General features: G+C 44.0%; 1 protein-coding gene across 1 annotated transcript in view; it reads left to right on the top strand.

Annotated features, from left to right (window-relative positions):
- The first annotated feature begins 1,690 nt into the window (after window positions 1–1,690).
- The window catches only part of MTX2 (metaxin 2), a 119,206-nt gene continuing 104,517 nt past the window's right edge, over window positions 1,691–16,379 (top strand). The window contains exon 1 of the mRNA XM_030209235.1: window positions 1,691–1,868. Coding sequence (XP_030065095.1) covers window positions 1,829–1,868 — 40 coding nt within the window. The 5' untranslated portion in view covers window positions 1,691–1,828. The remainder of the gene's footprint in view (window positions 1,869–16,379) is intronic.

Here is a 16,379-nt window from a genome sequence, read left to right as displayed (position 1 = left end):
CTTCTCCACCACCGCTAACTCCAGACTCCGCCCCTTCTGCCTCGCAGCACCTTATGCCTGGAACAGACTTCCTGAGCCCTTACGCCATGTGCCCTCCCTGCCCATCTTCAAGTCCTTACTCAAGGCCCATCTCTTCTCCCTTGCTTTTGGCGCCTAACCACCTTCCCCATTCCTGTTACCTACACTGACTACGTAGTCTGTTACCGTTAGATTGTAAGCTCTCTTGAGCAGGGACTGTCCCTCCCCCGTGTTTAAACTTGTACAGCGCTGCGTAACCCTGGCAGCGCTATAGAAATGCTAAGTAGTAGTAGTAGTAGTAGTTCCCTCCATCCAGCAACCCTCCTCGCCCCTTCTTCCACCATATCCAGCAACCCTCCTCTCCCCTTCTTCCACCATGTCCAGCAACCCTCCTCTCCCCTTCCCTCCATCCAGCAACCCTCCTCTCCCCTTCTTCCACCATGTGCAGCAACCCTCCTCTCCCGTCTGCCCTGTTTCCTTCCTGCCCCCCTCCGCACCTTTAAATATTATAGTTTTGCTGGAGTCGCGGGCAGCCGGCATTGAAGACATCGGCAGGCTTACGCCGGTTCCAGCAGCCTTCCCTTCCCTCGTTGCAAGTCGGATGATGGCTCCGCCCTCGTAGATACAGGAAATACGTCAGAAGAGGGCAGAGCCATCATCCGACTTGCAACGAGGGAAGGGAAGGCTGCTGGAACCGGCGTAAGCCTGCCGATGTCTTCAATGCCGGCTGCCCGCGACTCCAGCAAAACTGTAATATTTAAAGGTACGGCGGCGGCGGCGGCGGGCGGGGCAGTGGCGGGCTCTCCCCAAGCCTCTTATACGGGGCGCCTATGCTGCCGTGAGAGAGAGGGAGGCAGATGCGGGATCGGAGCTCAGTCTGCTCCCTCCGCTCCGCTGCCTCCACTGCTGGGTGGGCCTGAACCAAAAGTGGGTGGGCCTGGGCCCACCCGTGGCTAAGCCCCTGATTCACCTGTTCCACTCCACTCATTATTTTATATAACTCTATCATGTCTCCCCTCAGCCGTCTCTTCTCCAAGCTGAAAAGCCTTAGCCTCCTTAGTCTTTCTTCATTGGGAAGTCGTCCCATCCCCGCTATCATTTTAGTTGCTCCCTTTCAACCCAATTCATGTTTAATGTGGGATATAAATGTCATAAATAAGTAAATATATAGATAGAAACTCTGAATGTTGAATACCTAATTCTCATAACATGACGTCTGTTTTAGTGGCCTTTTACAAGGAGAAAATAAAATCACAGCACGAATATAACACATTAGGGTGTTCCCAAAACCAACCCCTCCAAATGACAAACTGGTTACGATTTACAACAAATTACTATTCTATCTATGAAAAGTTATTCCGTTATTATACTTCCTTTGTGTACATCCGTATGCTCCACAAGCTGGTATGCTTGAAAATGGTACCAATAATAAAGAACGACAACATAGATGCAGCAGCTCATGCATTTGTTTGCTTTTGTGTGTACGTTGAAAGACAGCTGCGCGGCGCGCCTGCGTGGGGAAGGGAAACGAGAGCTAACCTAATTGGCTTCAACCTTTTGACGTCATGCCGGCTGTTCTCAATCAAACCTCCATGGTCCCACTCATCTCCATAGTAACTGGGCAGCCAGGCCGCACGCGGTTGGAAGGCGGAAGTATATTCGCAGCTGACAGAGCTTCTATGTCGCGTACTTCCTGTTTTGGTGTTTAACCTTGTAGTAGTGTTGAAAAAATAAGAGATTTTAGGTGCCCGTTTCCTGCTGCTGTGCTTCCCGAGAAGGGGTTTTTTTTTTCTTTCCAGCGACGGGAAACATGTCTCTTGTAGCGGACGCGTTTGTTTCTCAGATAGCAGGTAATTTTTGGTTTGATTGTTTCTCTTTAAAAACACATAGCTACCCTCTCCAGCGCTGCACCGATGTTTTGTAGTGAAATAAGACTGTCATAATCTTGCTTTACTGGGCACCTAGTGTTAGGTGTTAGAAGACGCACGCTGTAATGGTCTTTATTCTTTAAAGGTTATGCTCCTAAAAGTATGCTCTTAAATTAGGAGCATACTCTGTATTGTAGCAAAAAGTATGTGCCTAATTTAGGAGCATAAATTTAGGAACGTAAATTATGCTCCTAAATTTAGGAGCATAAATTGTAGGAGTATAACCTTTATAGAATAAGGCCCAATACACCTTTAGTGTGTTAGTGTGCCAATATCTTGACAGTTGGGCTAAGTTTCATCGGAGGTAGCTCGTTGCCTTCATGGGAACTCTAGAGAAATATTGCTCTACCCTTGGTTTGAGAACAAAGAGGAACGTCTGTTGAAAATTGCAGTAACTTTGAGAAGTTAACAACTAGATGCTAGGAGTGTCTTGATAAATTTATGAATACAAGATGAACAGCAAAGGAGTGGCCGCACAGGGGACTACTACTACTAATTGACTAAAATCATAATGGGTTGGTTGATCTTAAAAGACTACATCTTCAGCTTCCCCCTCCCCCCCAATCTTTTAACAAGAAACAAGAGTCCAGAAAATAAGACATATAATCACTGCATTGTGCATGAAAATTTAGCCATGTTGATAATTCAGATCAGTGGTCTTTAGTGTTTTGAAAGTTGGGTCCACTTTTAGAAAAGAAATAAACCCCTTCAGTTTGAGAGAGTGGCTGCTGCTGGCAAGCAACCATTTAATTAAAATTAAGTTTCTTTTCTCTTTGACTCATAGCCCATATCCCCACTCCCAAACTCAATCATCCCACACCCAATTCCCCCCAATAAACACACTCCCGCTAACCATATCTCAGTCCCCAGCCCTTCCAAAACATTTTTTGCTCTAGTTTAATTCTCCCTCATCACCTTTAGAGGCTTGCTGTCAGTGCTAGGGTTACCATATTTGCCATGAGAAGAAAGAGGATAGAAAATATCATCCCGCCCCCTGTCACACACCACCCTTCCTGCTTGATCTCTTGACAGCCATTTTGAAGTGACGCCGGGAGCAAGACAGGTCTGTAGCTGCGGTGAGCAGGAAAGAGGCCACTAGACCACTAGGGCATGATAAGGTAAAGGAAGGGCGGATAAGATACCCTGAGACCCGCTTGCCCATTCGTCCGCAAACCTAGACAAATAGGCAGGCTAACAAAACCTGCCCGGGTGCCTCGCAATGTCCTCAAAAAGAGGACATGTCTGGGTAAAACCGGACATATGGTAACCCTAGTCAGTGCAGCCTCTGGACTAGTAGGGATGGAACTTTACCCTGTGAGGAAGGGCTCTTCAATCTGCAGAAGAAATGTGTGACAGGAAATCTGAAATAGGTCTATAAAATCATGGCGGTAGGCACAAATCTAAGTAGCCCATTTAAATCAAATCAGAAAAAAATATTTTTTCACTCAGCGCACAATTAAGCTCTGGAATTTTTCGCCAAAGGGTGCGGTAAAAGCAGAACAGACTTATCTATTAGGTACAATAGGCACAGTGCCTGGGGCCCCCAAAAACCATAATGATTTTTTAAAATCAAAGAATAAAAAGAAGTTTTTTCATTTCTTGCTTTTCAGCTTTGAAAATATGCACAATGAATAAAGTACAAACAAATCAAATACAAATAAAATATACATACAATTCAAATAAAAAGCTGAGTCATATATTAAATGCCACCGAGGGAGGGGCCCTCAAAGGCAAAAGTACCTGGGGCCTACAAAAGTCATAATGTGGTCCTGGGTAAAATTATTTATTTGGAATAGTTGGTTTAAAAAAAGATTTCTGGAGGAAAAATCCCTAATCATGTGGACTTTTGAAGAGCCACAGTATAAAGTCTACATACCTTTTAGGACACTTGTGACCTGGACCGGGCATTGGCTTCATTGCACAGCTAATGTTAATAGTGAACATTGTTGGTAGTGGCAAGAGGACTGAAAGAGCTGTGATAGGTTTGAGAGTAGTTGGGCTGAGTGTAGAAAGAGAGTTAAGGTCGAGCTTGTGGGGAGGCAGTGAGTTAGGATTATAGTGAGAAACTGGTGGCACTGGGGTTGTGTGAGGTGGGGGTGAGTCTACTAAATAGGGACCATGTTCTCACAGCTGGGGGAATGTGAGTGCTACTGATGATGGTTACTGTGGGGAATGTTTGTTTTGTTTTTGGTTTGTTAATCCATATGTGTTATGGAAATAAAATGTATTTGATTCAATTAGAAAAGAAATCATTTAAATGTACAGAATACGAGCACTTTCTCAGGTAAGTATACATTCATAAATTGCAGCAAGGAGACTAGGCACTATTCTGTAACAGCGCATTTAACTGGTTTAGTTCATAAATGTAATTTGTGGAGTATGGGGTGGGGGCATAGGTGGGGCTACCACTTATGCAGTCAACTTACAGAACGCTGTCAGTTATGCTTTATATGGCCACTTTTATTTCAGGTCCGTGGCTGGTGTAATTGTGGTCACGCACATGCCGGGTTACGATAGCATTCTCTAATGGAGTTCATCTGCCCAGAGGCTGTTATAGAATAGGCTTCAGTCTGCGGCGTCGGTTGCCTAAAAGGAGACACTCACTTTTAAAATTGGCCCTTTCATGATTAATATTTTTGTGTTCTCAAATAACCCCTTAAGTAGTTGGAAAATAAACCATTACATTTTATAGAGCCTGATAAACAAAGCAATTTAGGCTCTTGTACTTTTAACTGTGGCTCAGTGAGCTGTCTATACAGTGCCACTGAATGTTGGCACTACCTGGCCTTGGAATCAGGCTCGGGGAGGAGCCAGCAGTTACGTGAGTACCAGCAATATTCAGCGCTGGTATCCTCATAGCTAAATGAGCAGACAGGACCACAGAAAAAGCAGTCTTACCATAACTATGTTCAGATTTTATAGTTTTCAGGAATAAAACCACCTCTGTATAGGCAGATATTTTTGGGCATGTCCCATTTTGTGTCTTTTAGAAAAATGCTAGTATATATTGCCTCTTTGTGCAATAAAGTCCTTTAGAGGTTGAGGAAAGATTCCCCACATTGAAACTTTTAATGTAAATTATTTATAAATTTAACATGAACAACAGTAGTAATAGCATAGTATGAGAATCCTATATTCTGGTTGTCAGAATTCTGTGAAATGGCATTATCAAAGGAAAAAACCCACCTAATGTGTCTTGGAAACCAGATTTCTCAAGAAACCTAGAAAATGAGGTGCAGTACTTCTCATAGAAACAGAATATGATGGTGGATAAAGACCATTAAGTCCATCTGGTTTGCTCAAATTCATTCTATTGTTCCTGCTGCAATACTGTGGGGCTCATTTTCAAAGCACTTAGACTTACACAGTTCCATAGGTTACTATGAGGCATATTTTCAAAGCACTTAAGACTTACAAAGTTCCGTAGTAACCCAACTGTGTAAGTTTTAAGTGCTTTGAAAATGAGCCCTTATGGAACTTTGTAAGTCCAGTGCTCCTTTTGGATATTCCATAGGCAAGCTTCCTTATGGAATTTAACATTACTAGTGGCTTTGGATTCTATTACCCTTAAATGTCCTGCTCAGATTTGCCTATCTTCCAGGCCCTGGCAAGAGACATGAGCTTAGAAGGTCCTTACTGGTGGAAGATCTCCTTACTTTCTCTGGTCTGCTACATTAGGTGCTCATCTCCTCTCATTCCTGAGCTAGTTAGCAAAGCACTATCTATTGAGCTGTTATGTTCCTCGTATTCCAGTGGATGGTTTGGGGATGATTCTCCTGTCACATTCTTAAAAAGAAAGAAAAAAATGACTTTTACACTTTAGAAAAGGTACAATATAGGTCCATGGGAGATTGTGACAGCATGTCAGTTTCTCGTATTTTTCTGTTTATGTGGGTCTATTCCCAGGGGACCTTCTTTTAGCCTTGGGGAACCATATGATGGTTTTTCTCCTGTATTCCATGAGTCGAGAAATTTCTGTAATGTTTGTTACTTGCTGTTATGTGTATTTTGCATTGACAGTTTTCTAACCAAACCATCCTTCTGAGATCATGGTTTACAGTTTATCAGTGGTCTTTCCTCAGCAGTTCGCAGGGGGTTTATAACTATAATTTTGAGCCAAAGCATTTTTTTGTGGGCTCATGGTTTCCACTTTTGTTTCTATTCATACTTCGTGTATCAGTAGCCTTTTCCTAGGTGTTGGCACAGGTTTGCTAGCTATCGCAGCTTGCGTGTATTGCCATTAGTGGATTTTGATTCACTTTCTCTTGCTTGTTTATTATCTTTTCTCCTTGGTGACCTCATTTCTTTCAATATTTGAAGCAGCTAGCTGCTTTCTTGTTGTTGTTCTTCTCTGAGATCCTAAGTCTAAATTATTCAAAGGTTTGACGGTGCCTTTCTCAGCATGCTGCCTGCAGTCCTCACTATCTCCTATGACGGTTATTGCGTTCTGCATGGCTTAGCCTCGCCAATGGTTGCTATCTTTAGCATTTCTCTTACATTCTTCCTTGACTCTGTTTAACCCTATCTAGCTGAGATCCTACAGCATGGGAATGGTGCACCAGGACTAACTTCCATCTCTCATTCCCTCAGTAAGACTTTTTTGGTGGCTATTCTTGATCATTTGTCTTTTGTTCGGAATCCTACAAATTTCCTGGTGGGTTTCTAATGAGTTGCTAACTCCCCAACATACAATATTATGCATTTCTGCAGGTTTCCTCCTGTCAGATTCGCAGAGTAGTCTGCTGTTTTTCTTTCTCTATGGAGGCCGGTTGGTTTCCTGTATCTGTTATTTTCCAGGAGTTGGGAGTTTAGGGATTGCTTTGCTCCTGAGATCTTGGCTGTTTTCCCTCCAGCAGCTCTGTTGCTACTGAGCGGTTGTTGAGATGGAGGGAGTTCCGCCTAGCTTCAGACAGTCTTCCTTACTCTGTTATACTTCCCATCTTGGCTGCTTGAATTCTCGGTTGCCAGTGGGAATTTTCTGGAGCCCATTTTTCTCTCTGCTGCCAGTCTCTTGGCTAGGCTGGGATGGCGGTTGTGGTTCCAGGGTTGAAGTGATTTGCTTGCGACATTACGAGTTCCGCCTCCTCTTCAGGAACTCGGTGCTGGTCAGTCAGGAAGGCCCCTGTGTGTCTGTTCTCCTCTGTTAGAGTGGCAAGATCGGCGGTCTTGATCAGTTGTGAGTCTTCTCGTGGGACAGACAGATTCCTCTAGGTTTTTCTTGGGGGATGGTAAGACACAATTCCTGGTTTTCCTCGTGTTTTCTGTTTGATCTCCTACACCGTATTCGGTGGTTCTTCGTATCAATAGTTTGGTAGTTCTGCAACTCCACAGTTCTTTCTGGCAGGGCTGTGGAGTCGATACAAAAATCCTTCGACTCTGACTCTGACTCCTCAGTTTATGGTACCTCCGACTCCTCAGTTTTTAATATGTATTTTTTTTTGCATGTTGACTGAAAGAGTGCAGCATGCAAGGCTGCATGTTAATCTTTGGGTTTAAAATCTATGTCATTGTGACTTTTTATTTTATTTATTAAAGAAACTATAAATATTCATTCATTCTAAAGTTTAAACAAAAAAAACACACATAAAAAAGGGTTATGGTTATTGTTTTTTTTATCAAGTATAAAGTCATCATAGCATTAGCAAGTATAAAAATCTGGAACAACCACATCCTTTGGAAATTCTAGAACAACATCCTTTGGAAATTAGAACAAAATCAAAGTTAACCTACATAAACCAAAAACATTTAGAAAACCTAAAACAACTTATATATTATTTAAACTTGGCATATTTAGCTGTAGAATAGCTGTTAAACATAATCCAAAATGAACTAATATATTGTTCTTAGAAACAGAATTGCTTCTGCCAGATCCTCCTTCATAGAAGCCCTTAAATCTGATTTGATTATTTTCAGTGCTGAAAACAGTCTTTCAACGCTGACTTGGGTGGGTGGCATTGCTGTTACGGTTCTAGCTGCATCACTGACAATCTCTGGATAAACAATGATGGCTTCTTCTATAGTCAGTTTTGATGAGCGGTCAAACTTTTCCACTTCTTTTAATCCTTTCAAAAACTCTTGCATGAATTTCTTTATATGGATATTTACAGGTTGCTTTTCCATGCTTAACCAACATCGCTTTGCTTTTGAATCTTCCATTTTGTCCAAATAGGCTTGAAAATTCTCTTCTTCATTTGAAGAGGATGAACCTGAGTTACCATTACCACCAGTATTTATAGCTTTAGCTTCATCCAGTGGTTTATGAGTTTCAGGTAGCAACCCTTTCATGCGAACTGCTATGTCACAGAGTGCCTGTTTTCCTGTAGCAATTTGGTCACTGCTCAACAAAATTAGGCTAATTGGATCAACATAAATAGCAGCTAAGAGAATTTGATTATCCAGCAAGGGCTCCTCTCTTTTCCTCATTGGAGATACAATGCCATCAGCAATTAACCCCCCACTTTTGTTAAGGTTATATATCAAGCCCTTCCATTCCAAGAAGAATTTACCTGGTGTTAAATCTTCATATTGCAGCTTCTTGGTAACAGCAAAAGGGTAAGAAAGTAGCCTTTCTAATTCTGTAACTTGAGCCCACTGGTTTTCTTTTAATGAAACATTTACATTGTCCAGTTCTTCAAGAAAGTCTTTTAGTTCAAGCAAACGCTTTATCATCAAGTAAGTGCTTCCCCAGCGCGTTGCTTGATCCAAAATGGCTCCTTTTCCAGCACGTCTCTTCAGAATAGCATCTGTTTTAGGGAACTTGGCTGCAACAGCTACTTGCCTCAACTTGCTAATTAGTGTAGCCGCATGACGATCCTTCAATCCATCTCTTATTGCTAGTTGCAGAGTATGAACAGCACAACGCATATGTTGAATGATAATAAGCTTAGATGCTTCTTCAGCAATATCATCCAAACTTTCACAGCTTTCTTGAATTGCAGAACTGTCATCTTCTGATATTTGTATGCTGCTTTCTTCATCAACTTCCTTCATTTTTTCAATTGTGCTTAACATATTTGAAGCATTATCAGTTACAATACATAGAATGTGTTCCTTTTTAATTTCAAAATCTTCTAAAACACCTTCCACTAACTTCTGCAGATACTCACTGGTATGATGTGCCTGAGTGTCCTTTACTCCTAATGTCCGGGTTATTGTTTTTTTGTTTTCATCAGCAAATCTAACATTAATTGCAAAATAATTGACTCTGTGACGTGTGCATGCATCCATTTTAATAAAGACAAAACGTCCCTTCAGACTTTTTCTTAGTTCTTCCTTCTTACATTTGGCCTCTTCAAGTATAAGTTTCCTTATACTTTCTCGTTCCAGAGACACTCCAAGCTTTTTAGCCATTTCTCCATTTAAGCCTAAAAAGGCTGGTTGTGAAAAAAAAGATAGTGGTATACTATTCTTTACTGCTATTTCAATGATGTGGTTTTTGAATTTTTCTGGTGTCATTGTTATAGTAACTTTGTCAGCTGTAAAAAATCTTGATAGTTGTGTCTGGCCTCCAGTAGATTTCTGATCTTTTATTGACCCTGAAGTAGATGGAATGTTTTCATTGCTATCTTTCTCATTCACAGCTTCTAACACTTTAGGATGGAAACGCTGCAAGTGTCTTTTTAAATTTGATGCTCTTGTAGGTGCATTTTTTTCATAACCACTGAAACTGCTAATTTTTGCATCACATGCTTTTTCACCATCATCATCTTCTATAATACATTGACATACATAATGTTTCCCATCTGTTGATATTGTAAAGTGTTCATAAACAGCAGACTTTGTCATGTTTCCTGATATTCTTTTTGCCATTGTGAATGGTGTGCCACTTCCACTAAAATATAAAGCTCTTCTTGCAGAGAGAGAGGAAGTTGGGTGGAGTCTCTCTGCTGCCTTATCTGTGTGTGCTGAATGATCTTTTCTTGGAGCTTAAGTTCACTGTGGGGTCAGAGAGGAGGTGCTCTACAGCAGGTCAGTAAATGCAAAGGGAGACTGAGTAGAGGGAAGCTCTCCAGCAAAATAGTTCAGCTGGACTTCACACTAGTGAAACAACTAGGTACTAAGCTTTATTCACAGCAGAGAAGTACTTTATTCAAATGTATGAGGAGTCGGTACATTTTTGCCGACTCCAACTCCGACTCAATGTACCCAAAATTGCTGCCGACTCCACGACTCCGACTCCACAGCCCTGCTTTCTGGGTCCAACAGCTGGGTCATACAGCCTTTTGATACCTTCTGCCTTATTGCTGATGGACCCGTTGTTCAGACACTGAGGATCTTCTCCTCTTGGCTTAGCTCGGATGCTTGCTTTTGTCAACGCTCTACTTCTTTGGCTTTTGTCTTAGTTTGGGATCCCTCGGACATCTGTCCTATATCCATGGACTGGTCCGCAGCTGTTCTGCGGTTCCACATTTATGTGAGTGTTTTGGGCTGGGGGGAATAACCTTGGTTTCCCTTTCAGTCAGGTGGTCATGCTTTTTTCTTTCGGGTTGTTCCTTGAGTGACTCTTTGCAAATCTTTCTGAGATTGTATGGTCTTTTTGTGACAGTGTTTGCCTTTTTTGTCTCCTTTCTTTACTCTTTGTGATTTCACTCTTAGTTTATTCTTGCTCTGCTTCTTCTTCCTTTGTGCTCTTTTTTTCTCTCCTGTTATCTTCAGAGCCATTTCATTGACGAGTTAGGGGGCCTAGATGCTCTCTCAGGGCTGTCTTTCTTTCTGTGGCTTGGTCCCTTGAGAACATTGTGTACCAGTTTCTGTCTTTCTTCAGAAAGTCTGGTCATTCCTTAGTATTTCCAGTCTACGGTCCTTATTCTTCTAGGACCTGTCTGGGGTTTTGCAGGCACTTCATTCCTCGAGAAGGTTGGTAAGGTTGGCAGGGCAGTCTATGTAGTAACTTCCTCTGCGTAATAGGGGGAGAGTGCTTAGTTCCGGAGTCATCTTTCGCTTCCATTGTTCTGTGTTTGACATGTCTTTTCCTGCTGTCTCGGTGCACAGTTTCTTCCTTCTGCTCGTTCTGAAAGGATTCAGGTCTCCATCTGACAGAAGCATTCTTTGGTGACTCTGAGGAGGCATATTCTAGGTTTCTGTATTGTAGTGCTCAGATCAGCTCATGAGTTGGACAGAATTTCATCTGGTTGCTCTTTCAGCGGCCCACATGGCGGGAACTGAGCTCTAGTTGTTCTGTCCTCTGATAGCCTTTCCTTGGTTGTGATGTGTTTCTGGGGTGAGTGTGACACTTTTTCTGTTACGCTCACTGCAGAGTCACATCAGCAATACATTATGGTGGGTGTAGTCATAGGGCAATGTGATTCCTCTTGCCTGTCTGTTTAGAACTGTTAATGATTGGTTAAGCTGTTGCCAGTTGGTAAGCTCTGTTTCCATTGGTGGGTTCCCCCCCCTGCTTACTGGGTCAGAGCGTCCCCTGTTTTATTCTCTCTAGTCTTGAGGTAGTTGCCATCTTGTAAGACAGTTCAGTACCCTTTCTTGTGTTACCCTTGGTTAGTGCACTTAGTTTTTACCTTGCATGTTGCTGAAAAAGGGCATTGTACACCATTCTGCCAGCTCTGAGCTACTGCTAATCTCAGTACCACGGAAACTCTGTGCCAGTGGGGTAGAACCTTTGATCTGCAGTTAACTGTGAGTAAACATTGTTATTCAATAAAGGACTTTTTCAGAGAGATGGAGTCTCCAGGTGTGTACTGGTGTGCCAAGGTTGTATGGCGGGATATAGGACTCAAGTCGTAGAGGCCTGCACACTAGTGTTCGGTTGTCTTGGACATTGTTACTTGTTTGGTATAGTTGGACAGATGTCCAGGTGTGTCAGGTCTCGGTTTTAATTTACCGGTATCTGGCAGTGGTTCTAATTTGGTCCCGCCTGTGGTTTACTGCTCTGGTACTTCCCATCAGTCATTCTGGGCCGGTCCGGAGGGACGCTAAGGTAGGAGAAATTAGGTCCTGCCTGCTAATTTGCTTTCCTTTAGTCCCTCCGGACCGGCCCAGATCCCTCCCTATTCGGTGTCAGATTTGTTCTTGGAGATGGTTTTGTACTGGTGTTAGTTGCATTCGCTCTTGTCTCTGTGGGGAGTTGTTTGATTAAAAAAAACCCACCAACAACAATTTTTACAAATTAAAAAAAAAAAGTATATCTATGGATATGTCTATTTTCGCAACGAGATCAATTATTCAACCGTTTCTACGCAGTTGCATATAGGCACATACTGATGTTGCTGACTCAGTTTGGAGTAGTCAAAATTTTTTGACAGTGGCCAGCAAGGTCTCTTTGTTGGTAGGTGGCTGTATGAACCGACTGGTGCATAGATGTTTAGTGTCTCTTTCCTTTGCCATGTGAATACAGAGGTTTCCAAGGGGCTGAGCATGGCTCTTATTGACTGTCTCAAAATCAGTCGTCTCAGTCTCCACCTGCTGGTAAGCGTGCACAACCCATCGGTCATTCTGGGCCGGTCTGGAGGGACTAAAGGAAAGCAAATTAGCAGGTAGGACCTAATTTCTCCTTACTTCCTATCCCATGACTCTCCAGTTTCCTCTGGAGTCTTTCATGAGGTACTTTGTCAAATGCCTTTATGAAAGAACTGGCAATTAAAATATTCTAGAGGAAAGTGTACAGTTCTAAATTCTGTTTCACTGAACAGTAGAATTTATTATTTCTCAAGGGTAATATTAACCTCTGCTTCACCTTGGTTAGTATTTACCTGTCAAATGTTAACCTCTGGAAAAGTCAATATTTGCTTATTAATTTACGGTTTTAGTATTGTATTGAAGCTTGGAACTTTGATGTAAAGGGTCTGCAGTACAATAGTAGCATTAAATCATACAGATTTTCCTAGAGAAACAAATCATTTTTAGAATGGGTAATTTCAGTAAACAGTGAAAGTTTTAACTGGAAAATTAAAAGGTCCATAATATATAGTTAGACTTCTGTTTTAGTGTACATCATGATTTATTGTCTTTTGAGAAAAATATTGACTTCAGCTTTGCATTGGTCAATATCTACATCTTGGGTCAATAAACCTTGATGCTTATAAAAATGAGCCGTCTTATTGTTACATGTGTGTTGCCTTCCCTTGTTTCTGATTTGATGGAGTCAGTGTGTGGTCTGATAGCTCAGTAGCAGTGCATTGTGCTGCTGCACAGAATCTCCAGGCTTGAATCCTGGGTTCTGGACATTTGGTCTTTAGGCTGGCTGGATATACTGTAGAGTCAGTGTCTGTAACTCCCAGAGAGAGAGAGAGAGATCCTGTTGCTTTGTATTGTTAACTAGACAAAGCATGTTTACACCAGACTGTAAAGCAAGCTATGGTGTGTGTGCCTGTAGACCAGGTGATCTAAACCCAGACCTTGGGACACATCCAGCCAGTTGGATTTTCAGGTTAGCCACAAAGAATATGCATAAAATAGATTTGCATATTGTGGAGGAAGTGAATTCATATAGTTACCATGATAGAAATAAGTGTATTAATTTGATAAGGTTTGGGAATGTACTCTCTGTGCCTTACCCTTGAAGTAGGAAGTTCATGAATGACGGCTCATTGCACTTACCAAAGATGAAAACCATTATTATCCAGCTACACCATCCCGACAACTTGGTTGTATCCCCTTCCTCCCTACCAGCAGATGGTGGTAGAGAAACTGACATTTCCCCAGTAACATCACCAGTATAAGGGCTGGTGCTCTGTGGAAAACTCTAGTACATTCTCTGCTTTCAGCAAGGTGGTAGGTTGGTCAGGATGATGTGCCTGGTCCCAAGTTTCTGATTCATGGTACAGACCTGGTAGAGTGTGGAGCCATGGATCTGAGCCCCAGTTCATCGCCCATGGGTACTAACTTGCTGAGTCACATGGCTCGGTCACCCTGGGGCCCCTATCCCTCCCTTGACCTCCCATACCCCTTTGGGGGTATACCTCCCTTGTGTTCTCTAGGCAGTCCTGAGTAATTAGGTTTTAATTTAGCTGGGCTACTTGGTCTAACTTTATTCCCCTGTTGTCAGGAGACTGAAGTTAGTTAAAAAAAAAAAAAAGGGAAAGACAAGGTAAAACAAACAACAACAAAAAAGATAGAGAGAGCTCCACATAAAAGAGCCAGGTGGGGGTTGGCAGATATTCAGTGAGTCCTGGGTGCAGTCAGCCCAGGTGGAGCAGTGCAGGCTTGTGTATATTGGCAATGCACTGCCTGTGGGAGCCAGTGGCTGAGCACAGCTGTCTGCTCCTTCTGTCCTTTATGTGATGGAGGTGAGCTCTGGGAGGAGATTCTCCCCTATGGTTTTCTCCTGGCCATGACCACTGAGGCTACTGAACGTAAAGAAATACAAACCAGATCACAGAGGTCATCCATCAGGAAGGCAGCCCTGGACTCCTAAGGTGTCACCTTTGGGGAATTGGGGATCTGCTGCAGCCATCGCAGCATGGCTCAGGCCACATAGCTGCCACAGATCAGGACTGTGGAGTTGGAAGCAATTTTGGGTGGAGTTGATAAAAATGTACTGACTCCAGCTTCAACATAAAAACTTACAACTTTATATGGTAGATGTATCATTTTATACATATATCTTTGCTCTGGATCTTCTGGTCAATATAACTTACCAGTACTTGTATTTTTAAATCCAGGACAACCCCCCACCCCCCCCCAAAAAAAAAAAACCCCAACCAACCAAACAAACAAAAAAAATATATATATGTCCTGCATCTAAAGAAAATACTGGTAATGTTATATTGACCAGAAGATCCAGAGCAAAGATATGTATATGTGTGAGGATTTGAAAGTTTGTTGTAGTACCGACTCCACAGCCCTACACAAATGGCAGCTTGAAGCTCGCCATCATCATAGCTATGATGAAGGCATCTATCTTGGTGATCCACCAATATGTCAGTCTCCTCCACCGATATGGGGTATAGCCTTTCAAGAGTCTTTGCCTCCCTAAAGTCCTCCTTATGGGAACTCCCACTCCCATTGTCCCGTCTTCCGCCGGGACCAACATGCACCTGCTCGCCGCTGGCACCAGTGGGCCATGGGGCCCGGGGCCGCCAGGGATGGCCGGCCTTCGCTGCAGGTCCTCCGGTGGCCGGCCATCGCCAGCCAGTGGGGAGAGGCGGCCATTGCCTTTAGTCCGGATACAGAGGATCGCCGGTTGTTCTCGCCTCGTTGCCGCCGATGGCCGGCTTTCCACTTCCGGGATGGAACCCCAGCAACATGGCGCCGGCGGAGGATAGCTGGCGTCTCTTCCGGTTGTGGGAACAAGCAGGGGAAGCGGTGACTAGCGTCACCTCGGATTGGTAACCTGAAGACTCATCGCAGGAAGCACCAGCTGGGGCCCTGCGCTAATGAGGAGGACTACTTAAGGAGCACTACTCCTCCTAGCCAGTGCTTCGGCTTCTCGTTCCTGAGAGCTCCGCATCGTTGGATGGAACTCTGTACCTTGCTATCGGACTTTGCCTGCCTTGACCACTGCCTGCTACTGACTCTCCTTGACCGCTGCCTGCCTCGACCTCTGCCTGCTACTGATTCTCCTTGACCACTGCCTGCCTCGACCACTGCCTGCTACTGACTCTCCTTGACCGCTGCCTGCCTCGACCACTGCCTGCTACTGACTCTCCTTGACCGCTGCCTGCCTCGACCACTGCCTGCTACTGACTCTCCTTGACCGCTGCCTGCCTCGACCACTGCCTGCTACTGACTCTCCTTGACCGCTGCCTGCCTCGACCACTGCCTGCTACTGACTCTCCTTGACCGCTGCCTGCCTCGACCACTGCCTGCTACTGACTCTCCTTGACCACTGCCTGCTACTGATTCTCCTAGACTGCTGTCTGCTTCTTCCTCTACCGCCACTGTTTGCGGGGCCTGTCTGCCCCCTGTTCCAGAAGCCCTGTAGGCTGCCCGCACCTGGAGGCTCAACTTACAGGGAACGGCGGCCTTCCCAGGCGAAGAGTGGGGGTGGGTCGGCTGTCCTCTGGAGAAGGAGGGGTTTACTCCACTGTCTCCGGCCGGATCCAAGGGCTCATCCTTTGGCGGAGCAAGACACCCATCTGCATCATGTATGTGAGCGCTTTGGGGGGGGGGGGGCACATTTGGTTCCAATATGGAGACAGAAAACAGACACAGGATGACTGTGAATCTGCTGCTGGTTGGTGGATTCTTCTTCCAAAGCATGCACGCCTGAGTTCGGTGCCTTTTAAGTGGTGCTTGTTGTTTGGGGAAGGTCTGGAGAAATTGGGAACTTGAGAGAGGCATGGCCACCGCATCTCCCATTGGTGCGTCAGAAGACTCTGGCCATTTGGGCCTGAGCAAGAGCCACTGAAAAGGAGGCAGATGCTTCTGGCATGGCAGGCGAGCTCCTCGAGTCCTGGCAGGGGCAGAGAGACAGTCCAAACAAGATTTCTTTCGAGGTCTGTGAAGGTCTGATGGTGATGCCGAGCACTTCTGATG

The sequence above is a fragment of the Microcaecilia unicolor genome, chromosome 7 (genome assembly GCF_901765095.1).
Source record: "Microcaecilia unicolor chromosome 7, aMicUni1.1, whole genome shotgun sequence".
Taxonomy (NCBI): domain Eukaryota; kingdom Metazoa; phylum Chordata; class Amphibia; order Gymnophiona; family Siphonopidae; genus Microcaecilia; species Microcaecilia unicolor.
Note: the sequence above shows the minus strand (reverse complement) of the source record. Positions and strands in the feature narration are given on the sequence as shown.